This window comes from Salmo salar, chromosome ssa11 (assembly GCF_905237065.1).
Source record: "Salmo salar chromosome ssa11, Ssal_v3.1, whole genome shotgun sequence".
Lineage (NCBI taxonomy): Eukaryota > Metazoa > Chordata > Actinopteri > Salmoniformes > Salmonidae > Salmo > Salmo salar.
The window spans coordinates 78,079,128-78,104,119 of record NC_059452.1 but is presented as its reverse complement, the minus strand read 5'-3'; the positions used below and the strand labels follow the sequence as shown (position 1 = coordinate 78,104,119).

Sequence of the window (24,992 nt, the reverse complement as noted above, 5' to 3'; positions counted from 1 at the left end):
CTGCCGCATGGCCTGGCTACGACGGGAAATCAATGGCCTCTCCCGGGATCCTCCTTCAGACCAAATATCTAGAGTTTGATGGCAGAGGGAGAGAGGGGGGAAGTTAGGACGGGCAGGGGGAAGGAGTAAGGAGGGAGAGACAGAAGGGGTAGGTGTAGATGAGTTTGAAGGGGGGTGTGGGAGGAGGGAGGGGGAGGGGGGGGGTTGAGGCCCTGCTGGGTGTTGGGGTCGATAACAGGGTCAAATCAAGTCAAAATCAAATTTTATATACAACAGGTGTAGACCTTACAATGAAATGCTTACTTATAAGACCTTAACCAACATTGCAGTTTTAAGAAAAAATGCATGTTAAGAAAGTATTTACTAAATAAACTGAAGTAAACAATAAATAAATACAAATGTAAAAAATGTAAAAAGAGAAAAATAACAAATAATTCAAGAGCAACAATACAGTAACGAGGCTATATACAGGGGTTCAGACTCCGGACAAGAGGAGCGTGTGGAGGTTGTGAACCGAATTGTTAAGATAGAGGAGAGGAGAGGAGAAGGAAGAGGAGGAATATGAGGAAAGGAGTGACTGAGTTGACTGAGTGAGTGAGTAGGGTCTAACGAGGAACTGTGACTATTTAGTAGAAACAGTCTATTACCGTAGATTAGATTCGATTCCTAATCCATGTTTTCAAGTCTCTCTGTTTAACTGCAGGATGTCATTTAACATGCTACATATAGTGAGAGAAATAATGCGTGAAGGGGATGTCATATACACACTTTGTAGCAAATAACTTCTTATTAGGACATTGTAATATAACTGTGTATGCCCAGGAGAGCATAGAGATAAAGAGACTATATATGTTCACAATGTCCAGTGTTTTCTTCCATTTCTTACTACATTTCTCATCCTCTCTCTGCTCTGCCCTTTGTTATAGAGGTTAACAGGTATGTAGCTAACTTCTCCCCTCCTCTGTGTTCCAGTGGTAGACAGCAGGGGGATTCTTGAGGGTCTACAGAGGTATGGCCCCATGCCCACCTACTTGCCTGTCAGCTACCAGGTCCTCAACGCCGAGGCAGCCTTCTTTCTGAAGGAGGCCAACCAGGACCTGATGAGGAACTCCAGCCTGCAGGCCAGGACCGAGCCCTTCTTCATCCAGCAGGCCCGCAGGATGCCCTCCATCAATGCCAGCTATGGACCCATGTCTGTCCAGCAAACCATCCCCCTGGAGCTCCTACAAAGCCCCGGACCCTTCAATGGACCCTCTTTCACCTCCCCGTCATCGTCCATCTCCTCTTCTTCTCCGTCCCTTTTCACCTACAACTGGAAGGTCCAGACCTTCATCATCAGTGAGAGGATCCACCCCAGTTGGCCAAAAGTCCAGGTGTTGTTCTATGTGGTGGGCAGGGACTGGGATGACTATACCACCATCCATAGGCTTCCCTGTGTCCGGATGTTTGCCTTCCACGAGACCCAAGAGGTGCGGGGCATGTGTCGTCTGAAGGGGGAGCTGGGGATGTGTGTGGCCGAGCTGGAGCCCCTGGCTAGCTGGTTCAACCCCTCTACCGTGAGGCACGGCAGGCAGAGAGCTCCGGAGCAGGCCCAGGGCACCCCTGTGGAGCTGTACTACATGGTACAGTCCACAGAGACTGGGGAGTGTAGCTCAGAGGACTTACGGAAGGGAAGTTCTATGCGCACAGAGCACCAGGGGCCCATGGGGTACTTCTCAGGGCCCACACCCATGCAGCGTATCGGGAGCGTGCGTCTGTTCCAGCCCATGTCAGAGCTAAGGCTAGACAGTAACTTTGTGGTGATGGTGCCCTCTAGACCAGTCAGACAGAGGGAGACGGTCTCCACCTTCCTGGCTCTCTCCACACTGTCACCTGTACAGATCTTCACCCTTAGGTGAGTGGGCCTCTCTGAGGCACAGTAAAGCGTTTACAAGGGAGATCTCACATAAAGCACAAACTGTGCTATTCAATTCAATCCCAAAAGCTTTATTTTCCATTACATTTACAAGGAAATTGTATATGTATGTGTACCTTTTTTTTTCACTGTGGGTTTGCTGGAAACCGGTGGGCTCAGACAGCAGAGAGCTGTGACTCATCTGTTGTCTCCATGGAGTTTTTAGTCATGGTGATACATTACATATGTTCACAGATTACCCTGTTTAGTTTTTAAATGTCATGCTTGTGCAAGATATTCACTAGCTGATAATAATATAGGTTATTTTACTCCCATTTAATCTGCTTTGTTACACAGCTGCTGAAATCATTCCTCCTTCTCCTTCCAAGTATTTGAAATATATCCTCTGAAAACATGTGCACTATATGCATACAGCTAGCTAATATTCATTCTCATAATTACAACGTGAATCAAAATGATTAATTGTACCAAAAATATATATGATTTACATTCTACAAAGAAATATATTGAGCAATTAACTGTGTTTATTAAGACATTTTTAATGTGCCTAACATCAAAACAGTCCCACACTGAGGAGTAGTTCATTTGAACTGAGTGTGCAGCAGTATAGGAAAGCCCGTTATTGATTCATTGGTCTTTGAGTGTTAATTAGAAAGTGACAGAGCGACTGAAGACGTTTCACGGGCCATGTAAATGAACAAAATATGCATTTGCATTAGTGTACTTTCATGCCTGAGATCAGAATCACATCCGAGGAAAACGCTAGTGAGCTCAATGTGGAGCTCTGACAAAGGGCCCATACCAATTAGTCAATCTGGGTGAGCAGGAAATATAGCAAGAAGCCTCGTTGCTTTTTCTCACCCGACTGATGATGAACTTCCAGAGAAGTTAGATATGTTGATTTTGTTGACAAACTATATTTTATCAGGCAATTCCTCCAATAATGCAGAAACGCATGCAGAAACGCAGAATTGTTATGTCCATAACCACATCACAGCAGGGGTTATGCTGATCTAATATACGTGTGTGTGTGTGTGTGTGTGTGTGTGTGTGTGTGTGTGTGTGTGTGTGTGTGTGTGTGTGTGTGTGTGTGTGTGTGTGTGTGATAGTGTGAGAGTGTGAGAGTGTGTGAGTGAGTCAGTGAGTGAGTGAGTGAGTGAGAAATCCAGATAAGAATGAAAATGGAGGCAAATCCTATCTGGGTGACCTTTACAGAGAACCAAATCATGGAGGAGTGCGGCAACGATAACGATAATACACGGAGTAGAAACATCTTCACTCCAACCTTTTCTCTCCCCTGTGATCTCTCAGCCATTTGATGGCATGCATCCAACGGTACAGATACATTACCAGTAACTCTGAGAGTGTTAAAGATCAGCATAACCCCTGCTGTGATGTGGTTATGGATAGCATAACAATTCTGCGTTTCTGCATTATTGGAGGAATTGCCTGATAAAATATAGTTTGTCAACAAAATCAACATATTTAACTTTAAACCATTACACTATCTTAATATGTTGCTCCGGTGTGTGAGAATGTCCCAGTTACAGTGGTGTAAAGTACTACTTAAGTAGTTTTACGGGGTATCTGTACTGTACTTTACTTTACTATTTATATTTTTGAATACTTTTACTCGAGTGCACAGTGTATCATATTTTTCCTTCAATTCTTCTAGAATCATGCTGCTCACATTTTCCAAAGTTAAAAGTTTTGAATTTGGTTTCCACAGGGAGTCTGCTATATGTGAACTTAAGTCCAACCTAAACTCACTAATCAGCAATTATAAAACCTCAAAGAGTTTCATAAAACCACATGCTGCCTTCCAGTGCACCCACTCCAGAGAAACCCCTGGATATCAGGCTGTTTAAAGGAAGGCCCAATATGGAGGCTTTGATTGCGGACTGGTGTGTACTGTACGTAGTTTGTAGTGTGTGTACCTCTCATGTGGTAACTCAGTCCTGGGGTACACTGTGTAGTTCTAAGCAACCACTCTGTGTTAGTTCTGTCAGATGATAAGGCTCTAGAAAGAGAACACATTTTTCTCCCTCACTTTGTACCCAACGGGTGACTGTGTGTGTGGCCGTGCCAAGTTCCTGCTGTTACCCCCTGGAGTGGGGGGCTGGTGTGTGTGATATTGGGCTGTGCTCCAGAGGTTTTTTGAGAGGGCCATCGAGACGCTTCCTGGAGTTCCTGGCCGTGTGTGCATGTGTGTGTGCGCATGCGTGCACACGTTTAAAATGTGTTTGCCTGCGTGTGTTACATGTGCGTGTGGCCGCATGTGTTTGTATATTTATGTGCAGGATCTGTGTTATTAAGTGTGTGTGTCTAGTGGGTAACACTTAATCATTATTCATGGGCGCTGGGGCAACCCTCAACCCTCTCCTTCTCTACAGTAGATCTCTCAGGGCAGCTGCTCTTACTACATATGCTCCACATGCATCGACATGCATCTCTGGGACTGGACTTGATTCATGGACATATGGTAACGTGGCAGCATCCTTGATAGTAATACATGTTCTAGTCATTATTTGAAGATGATATATTTCGCACTTGACTTGAAAGACTTTCATATGATTAAATGGATGAAATGTGGTCCTACAGTATCTACACTCTACTGTACCCTCTCTACCTTTATAATGTAGTCATTGTCCTTGTGGTGCTTTTTTATTAAGTGTAATTTTAGCCCTCTCTTGTTATGAGGATTCTAATTATCTTTGTTATGGAAGATTTAATTTACTGTACCAGCATCAGAATCTAGTCTACTGCAATCTTGGAATGGAATAAGAGCCCTTTAATTTCATCCAAGGAACACGCGCGCACACACACACACACACACACACACACACACACACACACACACACACACACACACACACACACACACACACACACACACACACACACACACACACACACACACACACTCCTATGTTAATCATTCATGCTAATCATTAAGACCACACACATCGTTTAAGACTACTGTAAATTCATGATCTGTTTTTCAGGCTAAAGCTTCCCAGTGGAATGGACTCATTAGCAATCAAGAGTGGCTGCTGTAACAGGTTGAAACAGGATTGACTTTCCATTCATAATGCAAATGAAAACACAATTTCCTCGTGAACAAATTAACACCCTTTTCAAAAGATAAATAGTCCCAGCTGTATTGTAATTTTTACTCAACAATCTAACATGTTCCCCGGGGGACATTTGCTAATGCATGCTAATGAGAAATGAGATGATTATCAAAGGTAACTGGGCAGTGGTGGAGAAAGTACCCAATTGTCATACTTGAGTAAAAGTAAAGATACCTTAATAGAAAATGACTCAAGTAAAAGTGAAAGTCACCCAGGAAAATACTACTTGAATAAAAGTCTAAAAGTATTTGGTTTTAAATATACTTAAGTATCAAAAGTAAATGGAATTGCAAAAATAAATTCAAATGGCTTATACTAAGCAAACCAGATGGCACAATTTTCTTGTTGAATTTTTTTTACGGATAGCTAGGGGCACATTCCAACACTCAGACATACTTTATAAACAAGGCATTTGTGTTTAGTGAGTCCGCCAGATCAGAGGCAGTAGTGATGACCATTGATGTTCTCTTGATAAGTGAGTGAAATGGACCATTTTCCTGTCCTGCTAAGTATACTTTTGGGTGTAAGGGATAATGTATGGAGTAAAAGTATTTTTATTTTCTTTAGGAACGTAGTGAGATAAATGTCAAAGTTGTTAAAAATATAAATAGTAAAGTAAAGTACAGATACCCCCAAAAAATTGCTTTAAAGTTTTTTTCCCTCTTAAACATCAGACCCATTTTTGTCGAAAATGACATACCAAAATCTAACTGCCTGAAGCTCAGGACTAGAAGCAAGGATATGCATATTCTTGATACCATTTGAAAGGAAACACTTTGAAGTTTGTGGAAATTAAATGAATGTAGGAGAATATAACACATTAGAACTGGCAAAAGATAATACAAAGAAAAAAACATGTTTTTTTTTGTTTTTTTGTACCATCATCTTTGAAATGCAAGAGAAAGGCTATAATGTATTATTCCAGGCTCAATTTCGATTTTGGCACGAGAAGGCAGCAGTGTATGTTCAAAGTTTTAGACTGATCCAATGAACCATTGCATATCTGTTCAAAATGTTGTATCAAGACTGCCCAACTGTGCCTAATTGATTTATTAATACATTTTCAAGTTCATAATTGTGCACTCTCCTCAAACAATAGCATGGTATTATTTCACTGTAATAGCTACTGTAAATTGGACAGTGCAGTTATATTAACAATAATTTAAGTTTTCTGCCAATATCAGATATGTCTATGTTCTGGGAAATGTTATTGTTACTTGCAACCTCATGCTAATCACATTAGCCTCCTTTAGCTCAACCTTCCCGCGGGGGGGCACCGATCCCATAGAGGTTTTTAAGTACTTTACACAACTGTAATTGAGAAATTCTAACACATCAGGGAAATGTATTAAGATAGTGTAATGGTTTCAAGTTAAATATGTAGATTTTGTTGATGAACTCCATACTTTATTGGGGAATTCCTCCATTAATGCAGAAATGTTATGCTATCCTTAAAACGCAGGGGATCACAGCAGGGGATATGCTGATCTTTAACACTCTCAGAGTTACTGGTAATGTAGCTGTACTGTTGGATGTACGCCATCAAATGGCTGAGCGATCACAGTGGAGAGAAAAGGTTGGAGTGAAGATGTTTATACTCCGTGTATTATCGTTATCATTGCTGCACTCTGTAAAGGTCACCAAGATAGGATTTGCCTCCATTTTTCATACTTATCTGGATTTCTCTCTCTCTCTCTCTCTCTCTCTCTCTCTCTCTCCCTTCTGTGGTGTGTGTCTGTCTCCATGTATTGAAATAAAGCTGGAGCAGGAATCTTCCATATTTCTATTTCTCATGTGCTGGAGGCATTACAGACCCGTAAACCTGATTAGCTGCCGTCTCAGTTTACTGAGCAAACCTTTCCCTCCCCCTTGCTGTCTCCCCCTCTCCTCCTCTGTTCTACAGGGGAAGGCTGTCTAGTGTTAACTTTGAAGGCGCACACTCTCCTCATTAATAAGTAATTAGTGATTTGTGCACTGGGGTAACATCTTCGCTCGCTAGTGCTATGTAGATGCCTCCACAAAGCAATCACGGGTTGTCCTGCAGCAAGCAATCTTCCCACTCACATCTTTATTTTTTAACCTTTATTTAACTAGGCAAGTCAGTTAAGAACAAATTCTTATTTACAAGGACAGCCTAAGAACAGTGGGTTAATTGATTTGTTCAGGGTCAGAACGATAGATTTTTACCTTGTCCGCTCTGGGATTCAATCTAGCAACCTTTCGGTTACTGGCCCAACGCTCTAACCACTAGGCTACCCCCATAATGATTTCTTACTTCTCCTCCTTTGATTGTGCAGCCAGGGCTATTACGCATACCTGGAGCTTACGATTCAAGGGCCTGAAAAAGCTTTTATCCACTTTGTGCAACTTCCTGTCTCCCCCTCTGCTCTTTTTGAATACTTCCTGTTTCCTGTGGGCTCCCGAGTTGCGCAGTGGTCTAAGACACTGCATCTCAGTGCAAGAGGCATCACTGCAGTACCTGGTTTGAATCCAGGCTGCATCACATCCGGCTGTGATTGGGAGTCCCATAGGACGGTGCATAATTGGCCCAGCGTCGTCCGGGTTAGGCCTGGGTAGGCCGTCATTGCAAATAAGAATTTGTTCTTAACTGACATGCCTAGTTAAATAAAGGTAAAATAAAAAACTCTCACTCCTCTTCCGTGAATTGTTTAAGGGGCACTGTTCATGTTGTAGTTTAAGGGCACTGTTAGGCTCACACTCCATTGAGGGTCCATATGTGAAGTGTGAGGGTGACACATGCAGAGACCATGTGTCACCCTAGCTAGCTAGCTAGAACAAAGTGTTAATAAGATAGAAATTCATTAAAAAGATTTAAAAGCAATACAAATAAGTTGTCCAGTAGGCATCTACAGAGGGAGCTAAGAGCTGTGTTGTCATGCTAGGGTCAGAGTTCATTTAGACTTCTCTCTACTTCCTTTAAACTTTTGAATTACCCTGCAGACTTGGCTTGGAGGCAACAGAGACAGAGTTGAAGAACGAATTTTACCTTCCCCAGAGATTGAAGCCCTCTGGTCATAGTAGAGAAGAGTTGATGTTAGGTGCTAAAATGAAATCTGCATCATACACTCTTAGAAAAAAAGGTTAACCCTTTGAATAACCCTCTTTAGTTCCAGGTAGAACGGGGTTCCAGGTAGGACCCTTCCACAGATGGTTCTCAATGGAACCCAAAAGGGTTCTCCTATGGGGACCGCCAAAGAACCCTTTTGGAACTCTTTTTTCTAAGAGTATAGATCTGTCTTTCTCTGGTGTGTTGTGTTTAGTAACACTGAAGAGGATCTTACAATGTCAAATTACATATTTTTAAAACCAATGCTTTTCACCATCTCTTTTGACAAGCGCAATAGAAGCACTGTAATAGTCACTGTTTTATTCATGTTGTTCTCCATCCTTGGCCTGTGTGTCTCTGAGGTTAGTGTGGTCCGGCCTAATTGGTGGTCAGACATTGATCTACTATCATTAGCGTGCGGTTTGAAGAGAATTCCTCGTCAGCTTCTGGGGCTGCTGCCCCTGTAAGCCTTGATCTGCCCAGGGGTTTGTGTGTGTGTGTGTGTGTGTGTGTGTGTGTGTGTGTGTGTGTGTGTGTGTGTGTGTGTGTGTGTGTGTGTGTGTGTGTGTGTGTGTGTGTGTGTGTGTGTGTGTGTGTGTGTGTGTGTGTGTGTGTGTGTGCGCCTGTGTGCCTATGTGTTCATGTAGATGTACACATGTTAGGCGTGTGTGTGTTTGTGGGTCTGTATATATGCATGTGTGTTTGTGTGTGTGTGCGTGCGTGCACATTTGTGTGCATGCGCGTGTGTGTGGGTACGTGTGTGTGTGTATGTGTGTGCATAAGTGTTCACGTGCATGTACACATGTTAGGCATGTGTGTGTTTGTGCATCTGTACATATACATGTTTGTGTGTTTGTGTGCTTGTGTGCATGCGTGTGTATCCAAAAGAACCTGCTTAGACCCTGCATATACTGTATACAAAACACACTGGCTGAGAGGAACTCACTTTTCTGTAGCCTAAAAGGAACACCAACAGCACCAACAGAACACCAGGAGCACTGGAACTCTGGGAAAAGTGTGTCCCAGCTACCTCTCTCACACATACAGGAAGCACCTCAGAGAACCGTCACAGCTCTCAGTGGCCTCATGCTGTGTCATGTCACCCCATGAAAGAGGGAGGGGAGAAGGGAGCGACAGGTAGAAAAAGAGCGGGAACGCACTGCGGTCACATTGGGAGTAGTCTCACACTGAGTCTTTGTAGTGGGTTTCCTGTCTAGGAACCTCTGTCTGTCTCTCTGACAGTCCCTCCCCTGGGTTCTAGTCAGACATCATGCTCTGTAGTTGTTAAGGCCTCCTGTGAACACACTTCTCAAACTAAGCAGGGCTTTTGACAAAGGCTGTGTGTGTGTGTAGGGTTACAAAATTCCATGAACTTTCAATCACTTCTGGAAAACCAGTGTGTGTGTGTGTGTGTGTGTGACAATGAGCAGTGGGTGTGGGTGTATGTGAACTCATCTGCGTGTGTGCATTCTCACTTTTCTCACTGCCAAATCCCTCAGTTCAAACATGGTGAGAAGGACCACAGGGATTCAACCTTGCAGAGCTCCTGTGTTATGGCCCTAGGGCACCTGGGATGTGGAAGTAGGGATCAGTGTAAATATCCAGTGGCAGAGGTGGATAACCTATGAAGTGTAAGCTGTGCTCAGGGCAGAGCGTGGTCTTAGCTGATAGATAACTGTTATGACGTGGGCTCCTGCTTTGTTAAAACCTCCAGCCCAGTAGCCCCCCAGATGCCATATTACTGGCGTCTGTCCACTGTGTCGAGTTAAGGGGAGATGGGGTGAGCTCAAGCTGTGTGTTTGTTGGTGTTTGTTTGTGTGTGTTTGTGTGTGTAAACAGAACTAACCTAAGTATGTGTGTGCAATGTGCATGTGCTTGTCAATGTACCTCCAGCAATTCCTATGAACTCACACATACCTCTCAAAGTCAACTTTGATGTTTATTCCTCAAAGCAGATTAAACTCCTTAACTTTATCACATTTTTGATACGGTAGGCTGTGTGTCAAATTTAGATAGTGGTTTATTAACTCAACCTACAGAAACAGGTGTTGGGTTTATCAAAAGCCTTTTAATGCTGCTTACACACTGTTAGTGATGTTTTCATTAAATATGGTTTTGCTTGGTACAGTCTGGCCTCTGATGAGGAGAAAAGGAGGGAGAGCAGAGAGAGAGAGAGGTGGAGGGAGAGTTAAAATAACAAGCAGATGTATAGATGAAGAAGGGAAGAGATAGACAGCAGGATAGAGGGGGCGGCTGTAGCTTTTTGTTGGTTGCATGCTCCGCAATGCAATCTGATTTCGTATTTCCTGATAGAAAAAAAAGTTCCCTTCACAAGCTAGTCAGAGAAATCTAAGAAACAAACATAAGCCAAATCCCAGAAGCAATTTTGAAGGGGAAAAAAATGGTAGGAAACAAAAAGTATGACTGCTTCAAAACAAATACTACTTTTGAAAATATGTTTGGCTGTTTGTTTGTGCTCGTTTATTTTTCAAAGTCAAGCAGAATACCCATCAGAGCTCACCCATAGTTTTCCCTTGGGGCCTTTGTCAAAGTAAATTATTCAACCCCTGAACCATCCCTCCATCTTCCTCCTCTCTCTCCTCTCCCCATCTTTCCCTCTCTCCCTTCTCTCCCCCTTCTCCTCCTAAACTTATCCCTCTCCTACAGTACATCCGTACCTGTGTATGTTACGACTGGGCCCCTGTCCGGGTCTTTCTGCTGATTGTGAGTGTTCAGCACTGCCCAGCGGTGCACGTAATGAAGTGCAAATGGGGCTAATGTGCTCGCTGACGCGCCAGCTTTTAAAGATCAGCCCTCAATTGATTTACCGGAGGCCCCGCTGAGGCATTAACAGAGACAAAGCAGAACAGAGGAGAACAGAGCAGAAATATGGAACGCATGCTCCATGACCAGCCCGCCTCAGGCACAAGCAGGTCAGCTTGGTCATTACTCTGTCCCCTAAGGCAGACAGAGCAGAGTTAGGGTGGATGGATATGGACAGAAGCGAAGAACTTTGACATGCATTGACTTTGTACTTCCTGGGTTCTGACAATGTTATCTCCATCTGCTTGTTCCTACAGTCAAATCTTCAGCACTATCAGAAATTGTAAAAAGGGATCTAAGGTAAAGCTCTGATCATAAAGCTGCACTTGGATTTATGTCCTTGGAATTCTCTCCCACACACCCTTGGTCCCAACTGTGTACACTACACATAATACAACTACACCGCACACCATTAACTAATGACCTCCCTGCTATTGACAGTCCACAAACAAAGACCTCATCAAGCACTCACTGTTGTTGTCTTGGCAACAGGAAAGGGAAAGGGGGATACCTAGTCAGTTGTAAAACTGAATGCCTTCGACTGAAATGTGTCTTCCGCATTTAACCCAACCCCTCTGAATCAGAGAGTTGCGGGGGGCTGCCTTAATCGACATCCTCGTCTTCAGTGCCCGGGGGAACAGTGGGTTAACTGCCTTGCTCAGGGGCAGAACAACAGACAGCCAATCCATGTGTAAATTACCTTTGAGCTTACACAACCTGCATGACTGACCTTTCACCTCTGCACTCCTAATGAACAGTGCGGTCTAAACAACAATGGATCAATCAGATACATTTCTCTCTAAGGAGACCTGGCACAGGAACGTATGTCCCCATCTGGCCTTGCTCCCTGTATGCCTAATATTTGTCCTTAGCTGGTTTTCTATTTGTCCCCAGCGAGTGCTCTCCTTCGAAAGCCTCACCTAGTATATCCATACAATTTACGATCTAATTACAGGACATAATGAATAATCAACCATTTGTAACGATCCTGATTAAAATGGTTCAGTGATTGCCAAAGATAAATTGTTGCAATAATGACTTCCGATGAATGATATTTGCATATGCATGGTAATTCTGATTGTTTTGTTCTTCCTCCCTGTGACATGTGTGCTGTTCGTTTGGCTTTTGACAGCATTGTACATTTTCCATTTGAAGCGAGTTTTCAATTAAAGTTCTGGCTGAGAAATCTCATCTGTTTAGGTAAACAATGAATAAAGCAGCGTGTGTGTTTGTGTGTGCGCATGCGTGCTTGAGTACATAAATGTCTTTGTGTTTGTGTGTGTGTATACGTGACATGTATGTCTGGCATTATCAACAGAAGCTTTACCTCTAACTTAAATATTGAATTTGTCAAAGTCAGATCAAAGTGATCCATCACCTTCACAGTATGTTGACTGTGGCTCTATCAGAAACATACTCACAACTTTATCCTAATGTTAGTGGAATTCATTCATCTATACAATTTAATGAGATTAGGACCGTTAGAATGCTGTATAAGGATATAATCTGAGCATGTATGATGTACCCAATTTGGTTACAGTAGAGGTCTTATTATTTTCTGTAGCCTATTGGAGTGTAGTCTAGACTGACTGACCAGCAGGGTTTATCTGTAACCCGTTCTCCATCAGGTTTACGTCCTCTCCCTAATCTGGCCCAGCACATCCTGTGATAATCCCACTAGTCCCCCTCCAGCTCCCGTCCAAATATTGGATCACTCTGGGATGATCCATCCTATCACAGCAGATTCCATTTGAAGACTAACTCTGGTCCCCCTGGACTCACCGTCAGGTCAGGGAGGACTTATGGGAACAGAGCCATCTGCATGGTATGTTTTCCCCCATCCCCTGATTTAAAAGACTAGGGAACTGTGCGACTGGTGTCCATAGGGCTCCAGCCTCTGTCAGCATATGCTATTACGTCATTCCTTTAGGGGATTTGCTGGGCTGTGGTCTCTAAAACCAAGTAAGCGCCTGATAAAAGGGGAAGTTTTGAGTCCCTTGATGTACAGTTGCATTAATATGATTTGTTGATTCTAAGAGAAAAACACCACGTTGACACACATTTTAAAATGTGTGTTGTTTTGTACAATTATCCTAAATCTGACTCCAATGAGCATCAGAATGTTGCATGTTGGTTACAAGACTTAAGATGTTTTTCTAACGTAAAGATTCAGCTAGTATCCCTCATCCCATGGCTAAGGCGTTGATTTGGTTACACTGTAGGGGAGTGTCACTGAGCTGTGTTGCACTGTCCAAAACCTTACTGTCATCCTCTTATTTACCTCATTTCATATTTTCACCCTTTTTACCCCCCACACACTATTTATTTTACTGTTTTTCACCAACATTCTATGTTCTCTCAGTCACCTCCTTGTCATTTTTTCTAGTTTCCATTTATTTTAATCTCTCGATATCAGTGATTGTTATGCAAAGTCATTAATTACTACAGACAGAAAGAGTATATTTGGGGAACAAAAATGTATCTGGAAGTTTTCAAGGATATTTTTTCTATAACGTCTTTTCATGTTTACAAGAGCAGATGCTTCCTTGTCGTTCATTTATTTGCGCTCTGTTTCTATGGAGAATATTTTCTCATTTTTTTCACTGTTAATTGTAGTTTCTTGTCAGAATCAGAATCACCTTTATTCGCCAAGTGTGTTCATGCGTACTCAGAATTGTACTTACTGATTTAGAGACAGATCACAGACAGGAATTTACACAAAGTTCAGATACATTATAAACAAAATGGGTAAAGGGTGGATAAAATGTAGAGTAAAAGCGAATTTATATAGGATATACATGTTTACAGTATAAATATATAGATTTATTATGAGCTAATTTGAAGTGCCCATCCAAATCTGGCAACATGGGAAGTCATGTGAGATGCAGCACTGAAGTTGGACGCAGCAAGAGCCATTCACTTGACTTTGAGAACCCCACATGGGGGAAACATTTACATGCTACATTTAATTGAATAGCTGATGAAATAGGAGCCCTTCGAACAATGCTAGCATTTTCATTGTTGTCAGCTCTCTCTGAAGCATGCAGAATGTCTGGGTTCCTTCACGTGTTTTGCTCCAATGGGCTCCTGTCTTTGTTCATCCACCCCGCTGTACTTTTTAAACCCGCTGACATTTGACACAGTTGCATTTGATATTCTATTCCTGTGATTTTTTAAATTTTTATTTGACCTTTATTTGACAAGGCAAGTCAGTTAAGAACAAATTCTTATTTTCAATGACGGCCTAGGAACAGAACAGACAGAACGACAGATTTTTACCTTGTCAGCTCGGGGATTCGATGTTGTAACCTTTCGGTTACAAGTCCAACACTCTAACAACTGGGCTACCAGCCGCGCCTGTGATTCATTTTAGTGAGCTACTATGATTTCCTTTTCTATTACTGTTTCATTTTACACCACTAAATGCACATTCCTTTCTCCACCACCTTGTACAGTACTTTTCCGCTTGTCAGTGATTGTGTTTTCATAAGTCTTCCGCAGCCACAAGTGAGTCACAAGGCTAATGTACAGTATGTGCCATTCCAAAATCACAGTTTATTTCTTCGACCCCATACAAAGTTAAAGTTCAGGCTTCCCAGTAAGAGACAGCAGAGCTCAGTAAACTTGTTGGTCCATCCGTCTGCCATTGGCTGTGCAGTGAGTTGTCTCCTGCCTTGGCCTTCAAGCTCCAAGCTCCAGCCTGTACGACTACTCTTGATCTGCAGTGAGGCTGTGAAGCCGTGGACAGCTCCGAGTTTGAGCCTCTTCTCATTTGAAGTGATCTTTCTCTGTCAGTCTTCAGCCTGCTTTAGAGTTTAATAAAGGCAGGGGTAAAAGAAGAAATGAAAAGAAAGAAGTGGCGTGAGAGAGGGCTAGATAAGAGAACATTGAGATGAGGCATCTGTCGCTCCTTTCTCTGCATTAAGTGTCTCTGTCTTCTCTGGCTGGATGAAGGGGGAGGGAGAGATGGGCTTCAGGCAATCAAAGAAACCCCTCTCTCCTCTCACTTCTCCCCTCCTCTCTCCTTCTTCACTTTTGACCAACCCCCCCCCTGCCCTTCTACACACGCATGTAATCATTATAGTCATCTACATGTTTCCCTTGCTTTTAGTGCAATACTTTTCAAGCAAACCTGCAGAAAGGAGCAAGGTGTGTCGCCTAGTGGAGGCTGCTCAGGGGAGGACGGCTCATAATAATAGCTGGAACGGAGTAAATGGAATGACATCAAACACATGAAAAGCATGTGTTTGATGCATTTGATACCATTCCACCTATTCCGCTCCAGCCATTACCACGAGCCCGTCCTCCCCAATTAAGGTGCCACCAACCTCCTGGGGGATAGTAGGCCTATGTGTGTCATAGGCTTACAGCAGAGTACGGGGCAATAGTATGATGCAGTCCCTTGGGTAAATCAAGGTGATTGTAGGGGGGGAGTGGTGGAAATTGGTGACACTCAGCATCTCCTCCATTAAGGATCACTCAATACCATCCATCCACTCAAAGTTAAAATACTAAGTAGTACTCAACTTGATCATCCTCCCCTCAACAGTAGACCTCACAACCCTCCATCTCCTAGATATACTAACCATATTTAGTGCAGAGCAGATATTGATTTTCTCAGGTGATCAGTGGAATGAGGATTTGTTCAACGTCGTATTCAGGCACCATGGCACTACACACTAGTTAGAACATAGACATAGCCAGGTAAAGCTGGTCTGTTAAGCTTAATATCACTAGTATATCTTGGTTGGCCTAGTTTTGGCTTGGAATAGCTCAGTTGATTTGGGTTCAGAGCAAACTCATATCACTTTCTCTCTCAGATCAATGTTGCTTACGGCTCATTGTTTCAGCATATAGAGAGGGAATGAAGAAAGAGGCAGGAGAGAGGGAGGTGAGAGAGATTGGTTGAAGGTGAGTGGGATGGAGAGGGACTAAGGAAGATAGAATAGAGAGACATGAGAAAGGGAAAAATGACAGGGAGAGAGTGGCAGAGAAGAGAGAAAGGAAGTAGAAATAGGTTTGAATGAAGGAAATCTGACGCTGAGAGGGAGGGAGTGGGTGAGAGAGAGAAAGAAACAGAGACAGATGGAGAGTCAGAGAGAGGAAAAAGAGAGAGGCAGTAGAACGCACTACGCTTGGCTGGAGATTAGCTTATTCTGGTGAGGACTGTGAATCTGACAGTGTTAATCTCCTTTCCCATTTTCCGTGTTGTCATGCCCCAGTATGTTTAACTAGGCTTGATAATGAAAAGAACAGCATCCAACTCATTAATTAAATTAGCTCCCCTTATCCTCACATCTGGCCGTGTCTACTCCTCCACACTCCCTCTACTAGGTAGGCGGCTAGGCTACAGCTCTTAGGATTTAATTGACTCTGGACAAGACAGCACACACACCGTTTCACCTTATTTATTTATCTGAACAGAGGCGGCTGCGCTCGGCTGTCATTGGTTATTCTCTAATTCAGTTTTGCCCACAGGTAATGGGGTTATTCAGTGCTGTGGAGAGCTGCAGAGGGGAGGGGTAGGGAGGAGGGAAGGAAGGGAGGGCATTTGCTAGAGCCAGAAACAGGAGAGGATGTTTAGCTGCTCACTAAAAACAAATGGGTACCGGTAAACCAACCATGGGTCATTATAGAATCTATTTTAACCCAACGCATTGAGTAGATTTTTTTTAACCCCGCATTGGGTTATGTAATTATATCAAATCAGTTTACTGGTCGCGTACCCAGTTTAGCAGACGTTATAGCGTGTGCAGCGGAATGCTTGTGTTACTAGCTCCTAACGATGCAGTAGAATGTCAAACAAGTACACAAATAATACATAAGAAAATACAAGATATCAAGAAATGTCGGAATGAATCAAATGAATAACCCAAATAGCACTGTATATAACGCAATCTACACGTATGTACACCGGATGAATTTACACAAGATATACTAATAATGATATGTACATCAGTAGATGTACTAGAGCAGTGGTTCCCAAACTTTTATAGTTCCGTACCCCTTCAAACATTCAACCTCCAGTTGCGTACCCCTCTAGCACCAGGTTGTAAGCCTGCCACACACACACTATACGATACATTTATTTTAACATAAGAATGAGTGTGAGTTTTTGTCACAACCCGGCTCGTGGGAAGTGACAAAGAGCTATTATAGGACCAGGGCACAAATAATAATAATCAATTATTTTGCTCTTTATTTAACCATCTTACATATAAAACTTTATTTGTTCATCAAAAATGGTGAATAACTCACCACAGGTTAATGAGAGGGGTGTGCTTGAAAGGATGCACATAACTCTGCAATGCTGGGTTGTATTGGAGAGTCTCGGTCTTAAATCATTTTCCACACACAGTCTGTGCCTGTATTTAGTTTTCATGCTAGTGAGAGCCGAGAATCCACTCTCACATAGGTCCGTGATTGCAAAGGGCATCAGTGTCTTAACGGCACGATTTGCCAAGGCAGGATACTCTGAGCGCAGCCCAATCCAGAAATCTGGCAGTGGCTTCTGATTAAATTCACTTTTCACAAAACCATTTGTTTCAATTTCGATGAGGCTCTCTTGTTCAGATATCGGTAAGTGGACTGGAGGAAGGGCATGAAAGGGATAACAAATCCAGTTGTTTGTGTCATCCGTTTCGGGAAAGTACCTGCGTAATTGCTCACCCAACTCACTCAGGTGCTTCGCTATCTCACATTTGACATTGTCCGTAAGCTTGAGTTAATTTGCACACAAAAATCATACAATGATGGAAAGGCTTGTGTGTTGTCCTTGTTAATGCAGACAGAGAACAGCTCCAACTTCTTAAACTTCTTAAAGCCTCAATTGTGTCCCGCACATTGAATATAGTTGCGGAGAGTCCCTGTAATCCTAGATTCAGATCATTCAGGCGAGGAAAAACATCACCCAGATAGGCCAGTCGTGAATGAAACTTGTTATCATGCAAGCGGTCAGACAAGTGAAAATTATGGTCAGCAAAGAAAACTTTAAGCTCGTCTCTCAATTCCAAAACACGTGTCAATACTTCGCCCCTTGATAACCAGCGCACTTCTGTATGTTGTAAAAGCGTTACATGGTCGCTGCCCATCTCATTGCACAGTGCAGAAAATACACGAGAGTTCAGGGGCTTACTTTAACAAAGTTAACCATTTTCACTGTAGTGTCCTAAACGTCTTTCAAGCTGTCAGGCATTCAGGCAGCAAGAGCCTCTCGGTGGATGCTGCAGTGTAACCCAGTGGCGTCGGGAACAACTGCTTACACCCGCGTCACCACTCCACTATGTCTCCCTGTCATGGCTTTTGCGCCATCAGTACAGATACCAACACATCTTGACCACCAAAGTCCATTTGATGTCACAAAGCTGTCCAGTACCTTAAAAATATCCTCTCCTGTTGTCCTGGTTTCCATTGGTTTGCAGAAGAGGATGTCTTCCTTAATTGTCCCCCCATAAACGCAATGGACATATAGCAGGAGCTGGGTCCGCCACGTCTGTTGACTCATCCAGCTGTAACGCATAGAATTCAGTGGCTTGTACTGTATGCGAAGCAGTAATTGTTTCGAAACATCTCCTACCATGTCATTGATGCGTCGTGAAACAGTGTTGTTTTTTGAAGGCATTGTCTGTATTGTTGTTTGGGCCTTTTCCCCCAGCATTGTCCCAGCCATATCCACGGCAGCAGGAGTAATTAAGTCCTTCACAATAGCATGGGGCTTGCCTGTCCTAGCCACTCGGTAGCTCACCATATAAGACGCTTCTAGCCACTTTTTATTAATAGTGTCTGTTGGTTTTATACATGTCTTACTACTCGAAATTCGTCTGAATTCCCACTCAAAAAACTCTTGTGGCTTATTTTTCAAATTGCCATGTTTTGTTTCTAAATGTCTGCACAAAAGGGAAGGTTTCATTGAGTTGTGAGATAGTACTTTTGCACATATAACACACTGTGAAAGACACTACTCCCAAATAAGTGAACCCCAAATCAATGTAGTTCTCATCATATTTGCACCTCTTCGATGGTCCAACGTCCCTGTCTGTTCGGTGCTTTCCCGGGTAAGGGGGCAGTAGCTCTTTGGCTGCATCAAATTCACAACTGTCAGTGTCCATGCTAGCTGGGCTAACAACAAATGTAGAATTACTGATGCAATCATTGGATATGCTCGTGGAAGCAGAACAACTTGTGTCGTCGACAGGTGCAGGTGTAGTACTGCTGGTAGTAGCAGTACTACAGTACCAGTAGAGCTGGTATGTGTCTCTATTTTATTCGTTTTTTTCAATGTGAATCACATTTCTATTTGGCATACCCCCGACGGCATTGCGCGTACACCCCAGTTTGGGAATACCTACTCTAATACATGGGACAGCAGCGTTGGCTGTGTGTGTGTGTTTGCTTAAGTACCAGCCCCTCGTGGCATGCTTGGACAGCCTCGGGTGTAGGTGCAAGCTGGTGGCGCTGATATTTGGCAGTCTCAGCCACGTACACAGGCTTGCAGTGCGTGGCCTCCAGATTGCGAGCCTGACAAAAACTAGGGCAAAGCAGTTGGCTAGGTACTGCTCTGTTTCAGCTGTCGTGGGCAGCCTAGCTGTTTGGAGAAGGAGATGCTTTCGGTATCCTTGAGTGCCATGCATACAGGTACCTTTGAAATGTTTGATTCCTTTTTAATGTAAATTTGATTGGTTTATAAAATAAAGTATATAAAATGAGTGTGTGTGGATGTGTTTAACTATACTTGTGGGAACCAGAAGTCCCCACAAGATTAGTAAATAAACAAAAATTTGACCAACTGGGAACATTTTGTTGGTCCCCACAAGGTCAAATGCTATTCCTAGGGGGTTTAGGGTTAAGGTTAGAATTAGTGTTAGGAGCTAGGGTTAGTTTTAGGGTTAGGAGCTAGGGTTAGATTTAGGGTTAGGGTTCAGGTTAGGTTTTCTGGTTAGGGTAAATCTACTGAATTGGGACTGAATTGTGTGTTGTACAAGACTGTGTGTATGTATGTATGTGCATGTGTTTGTAAGTACATGGTGTGTGTGTGTTTTGTGTGAGTGAGTGTGCATAACCTGGTAGACTGCTAGTGATTGCGGTTCAACAGATGCTGTCTTTCAGTCTCTTGGTCCCAACTCTGATGCACCTGTACTGTCTGTCTTTCAGACGGTAGCCAAGTGAACAGTCCGTGGCTCGAGTAACTGAGGTCCTTAATAATTATCTCTTTGGCCTTCCCTTGATACCGAGTGGTGTAAAGGTCCTGGAGGGCAGGCAACGTCCCACCACACCACCATCTGGAGAGTCATGCGGTTGAGGGTGGTGAGGTTATGCATCCCAACAGAATGCTCTCAATGGTGCATCTGTAGAAGTTTGTGAGGGTCTTAGGGGAGGAGGTCGAATTTCTGACATGCCTTCTTCCCCCACGGTGTCAGTGTGGAGAGACCATATCAGGCCTTAAGTGACCATATCCACTGCGGCCCCGTCAATGACGATAGTCAGCGTGCTCTCTCTTCTGTCTCCTGTAGTCCAGGATCAGCTCCTTTGTTTTGTTGAAGGAGAGGTTCTTTTCCTGGCACCACTTCTCCAGGACTCTACCACTGTTGTGTTGTCAGCAAACTTGATGATTGAGTTGGGTTAACTTTAACCCAATTGATGTTTTTAATAACCAATCTATATTATTATATTAATTAGTTTATTTTGTTATTTATCATTCATTAAAAAATATATATTTAGATTAGGAATGATAATATAACTGATTTGTCATGGAATTTCAATGTGATTATTAATATTCGATAGTTGTATTTAATAAGTTTACATTTTAAACACATTACCATTGATACCCCACTCCCACTCATCACCCTCCCTATCCCTAACTCATGGGAAGTAAAAAAAAAAGTTAGAACAAGACAAATACACTGTTTCAAAAGGTCCAGCAAGTGTCCAGTAAATAAAATTACATTGAACATTACACAGGGCTGTGAGCAGTGTAGCTTGTCCCTGAGCTGGTGGACAAATGTTTATTGGCTCTGCCTGCTGGAGGTAGGCAACTGCTTGTTGGTTCCAACATTACAAGTAAAAACAAAGAAGGTTTAGCAGGTCTGTTAGAAATGTCTTTGTCATCTGGATGAGGGCATTTCTCTGCTGCACTTACAGTACAGGTGAACTGCATTGTAGAACTGTTCATATTACAGTAATGCCTGTATACTTACAGGTTGTTTTAGGGTCGTATCATTTCCCCATCCATTCTGTATGATGATTTAGGCAGTGTGCCAGGAATCACCTTCAGGGCCACATCGCCAAATGGGTCTATAGGGGAAACCAACATTTCAAACAAATCTCAAATGATGGATGTGATCAGGAAAACATATTGGATCAGGACATTTGTACAATATGTCAATTTCCATAAGGAATGAATAAAGTATGATGTCAAACGCATAATTATGATAGGCCTAGTATATTCTTCACAGCATCTTACCATTAGAAGGGTTTCACCATCCCCTGCGAGGTCACTTGCCCCTTTCTCCCCCTATGGAAGACAACGACTCACGGCCGATGACACTCCATCACTCATAGTCACAGGTCACCGCTGTATTTGAAAAAAAAAAAGATTTTTAAACATTAGCTAAGAGTGAAGAGAGAGAGCTGAAAGGTCTCTGTCTGTCCTAACCTGTCAGCAATGTCAGCAGTCAGTACAGCAGTCTGGTGATGAAGTTGTTGAGGAATGGGATGAGTTATAGGAGGAAATCTCAAGCACTCAGTACCCTCCTTGGCTACCTGAAGAGCTTTATCAGATGTAAGAAAGAGTCAAGGCAACAAAAGAACCAATGCAATAAAAACCAAAGCAATTAATACATTTCAATGCAATAACAACCAATGGAGTGCAATTAATACATTTTAAAACCTATAGACCTATACTGAACAAAAATATAAAAGCAACATACTGAGTACCAGTTCCTATAAGGAAATCAGCCAATTGAAAAAAAATGAATTAGGCCCTAATCTATGGATTTCACATGACTGGGCAGGGGCGCAGTCATGAGCCCACTGGGTAGCCAGGCCCAGACAATCAGAATGAGTTTTTCCCCACAAAAGGGCTTTATTACAGACAGAAATACTCTTCAGTTTCATCAGCTGTCCAGGTGGCTGGTCTCAGACGATCCCACAGGTGAAGAAGCTGGATGTGGAGGTCCTGGGCTGGCGTGGTTACACGTGGTGTGCGGTTGTGAGGCCGGTTGGACGTACTACCAAATTCTCTAAAACGATGTCGGAGGCAGCTTATGGTAGAGAAATTAACATTCAACATTCGGATGGAACATTTCTGGGATCTTTTATTTCAGCTCCAGAAACATGGGACCAACAATTTACATGTTGTGTTTATATTTTTGCACAGTATAGCTAGCTAGCTGGTTTCTGAGCTAGACTCACCTTGGCAGTAATTATTTTAAATCGGGAACAGATTTTTGTCACGTTCGTTGGAATGATCAGACCAAGCCGCAGCGTGAGCAGCGTTCCACATATTTATTATAAAGTGAAACTAAGCAAAATACAAAAACAATATAGAATAAATGAAACGTGACTACAGAGGTGCTACATACACTTACTCAAAATACAATATCCCATCACCCACAGGTGGAAAACATGCTACTTAAGTATGATCCCCAATTAGAGACAATGATTACCAGCTGCCTCTAATTGGGAATCATACACAATCACCAACATAGAAAAACAAACCTAGAACACCACATATAAATAATAAACTAGACTAACCCCCCAGTCACGCCCTGACCTACTCCACCATAGAAATAAAAGCTTTCTATGGTCACGACGTGACAATTTTCCACTCTGTTGTCCTGCACACAGTCAGTGGCTGTAACAATAAAACAATAACAGGTTATAGAGACAACATAGGCCAATTTCATTAAGAAATTGTGACAAGAGTGCAGCTATGAGATATAAAGTAGGGAGATTTTTTATTTAATGTTAGCTAAGCATGCTATCTTGCTAAATGTTGTATTGATTTGGCTAGCTGTATAGCAATTGCTGTGAAGTCACCAAAATTATATGAAATAACAATTGAGGTGTCTAACAAAAAATGTGCTCATTTAAATTACAACAGATAAAGGTTAACATACCTGTTTTCGCTGTCTAGTGGCACAACAAGTGCCAATGGGTTTTGCACAGATTTGATGTCACCCAGCGTCTGTTCGTTGGGTTTTTATTACAAATGTACCTTGTACCCAACCCGTTGTCACTACGAAAACAACCCAGCATTTGGAAAATAATCCAACAAAATGACCCTACAGCCATAAATTTATTGGGTTGTGAAAATATCTCAACGTTTCTTGCTGTGCGGTAATGGGATTCAGCTGTTAGTGTCATGTAATTTGAAACATTTTCCTTCTGGTAATTTAAAATGGGTGTATCTAGCTTTTTAGAATAATTGACAGAGCTGTCAGAAAACGTGTGGCGGGACAGAATTTGCCCCAGTACTTTTCAATCTTGTTTGGTGCCGCCACACCACTGTCACGTGTGCTCCCTCTCTGGCTTCTAGGTCACCAGGCTGCTCGTTAGGGCGCACACCTTTTAAGCGCATAAAGACACTATCCTGGACTCCATCACCTCCTTGATTACCTGCCCTTTATATGTCACTCCCTTGCTTTCTTCCCTAGTCGTCATTGTTCCTGTTTCATGTCGGTGTGCTGTTTGTGTATCTTGTTTTGTTAATTTATTTATTAACCTCTATGGGCTAGGTGGGACGCTTGCGTCCCACCTACTCAACAGCCAGTTGAATCCTGTGGCGCGTTATTCAAATACCTTAGAAATGCTATTACTTCAATTTTTCAAAAATATGACTATTTTCCACCATTTTAAAGATAAGACTCTCGTTAATCTAACCACACTGTCCGATTTCAAAAAGGCTTTACAATGAAAGCAAAACATTAGATTATGTCAGCAGAGTACCCAGCCAGAAATAATCAGACACCCATTTTTCAAGCTAGCATATAATGTCACATAAACCCAAACCACAGCTAAATGTAGCACTAACCTTTGATGATCTTCATCAGATGACAACCCTAGGACATTATGTTATACAATACATGCATGTTTTGTTCAATCAAGTTCATATTTATATCAAAAAACAGCTTTTTACATTAGCATGTGACTAGCATGTGACTAGCATTCCCACCGAACACTGCCGGTGAATTTACTAAATTACTCACGATAAACGTTCACAAAAAGCATAACAATTATTTTAGGAATTATAGATACAGAACTCCTCTATGCACTCGATATGTCCGATTTTAAAATAGCTTTTCGGTGAAAGCACATTTTGCAATATTCTCAGTAGATAGCCCGGCATCACAGGGCTAGCTATTTAGACACCCAGCAAGTTTAGCACTCATCAAAGTCAGATTTACTATAAGAAAAATGTTATTACCTTTGCTGTCTTCATCAGAATGCACTCCCAGGACTTCTACTTCAATAACAAATGTTGGTTTGGTTCAAAATAATCCATCGTTATATCCAAACAGCGGCGTTTTGTTCGTGCGTTCAAGACACTATCCGAAAGGGTAAATAAGGGTGATGAGCATGGCGCAATTCGTGACAAAAAAAATCTAAATATTCCATTACCGTACTTCGAAGCATGTCAACCGCTGTTTAAAATCAATTTTTATGCCATTTTTCTCATAAAAAAGCGATAATATTCCGACCGGGAATCTGCGTTTAGGTAAACAGACAAAAGAAAAGAAAGCATTCGGTCGACTCGGGCACGCGCCTAAGCCCATAGTACTCTGAGCGGCCACTTGCCAAAAGCGATAAAGTGTTTCAGCCAGAGCCTGCCTCGATATCGTTCAGCTTTTTCCCGGGCTCTGAGAGCCTATGGGAGCCATAGGAAGTGTCACGTTATTGCAAAGATCCTCAGTCTTCAATAAAAAGAGCCAAGATGAAAAACAACTTCTCAGACAGGCCACTTCCTGCATGGAATCTTCTCAGGTTTTGGCCTGCCATATGAGTTCTGTTATACTCACAGACACCATTCAAACAGTTTTAGAAACTTTAGGGTGTT

General features: G+C 42.5%; 1 protein-coding gene and 1 long non-coding RNA gene across 4 annotated transcripts in view; one reads left to right on the top strand and one right to left on the bottom strand.

The window, feature by feature from the left end:
• The window catches only part of LOC123725188 (transmembrane protein 132C-like), a 69,786-nt gene that overhangs the window by 35,920 nt on the left and 8,874 nt on the right, over nucleotides 1–24,992 (top strand). The window contains exon 2 of the mRNA XM_045689956.1: nucleotides 973–1,894. Coding sequence (XP_045545912.1) covers nucleotides 973–1,894 — 922 coding nt within the window. The remainder of the gene's footprint in view (nucleotides 1–972; nucleotides 1,895–24,992) is intronic.
• On the bottom strand, nucleotides 13,652–23,308 carry LOC106563164 (uncharacterized). 3 transcript variants are annotated; one of them, XR_006757641.1, is made up of 6 exons: nucleotides 23,056–23,308; nucleotides 22,349–22,790; nucleotides 21,591–21,705; nucleotides 21,399–21,509; nucleotides 21,133–21,229; nucleotides 13,652–14,745 (listed from the first exon to the last, which is right to left on the bottom strand). It is a non-coding gene; the product is annotated as an uncharacterized lncRNA (long non-coding RNA). The 3 variants fall into 3 exon arrangements; XR_001319189.2 differs by lacking the exon at nucleotides 23,056–23,308 and having other exon boundaries at nucleotides 22,349–22,457; nucleotides 22,691–23,048; XR_006757640.1 differs by lacking the exon at nucleotides 23,056–23,308 and having other exon boundaries at nucleotides 22,349–23,048.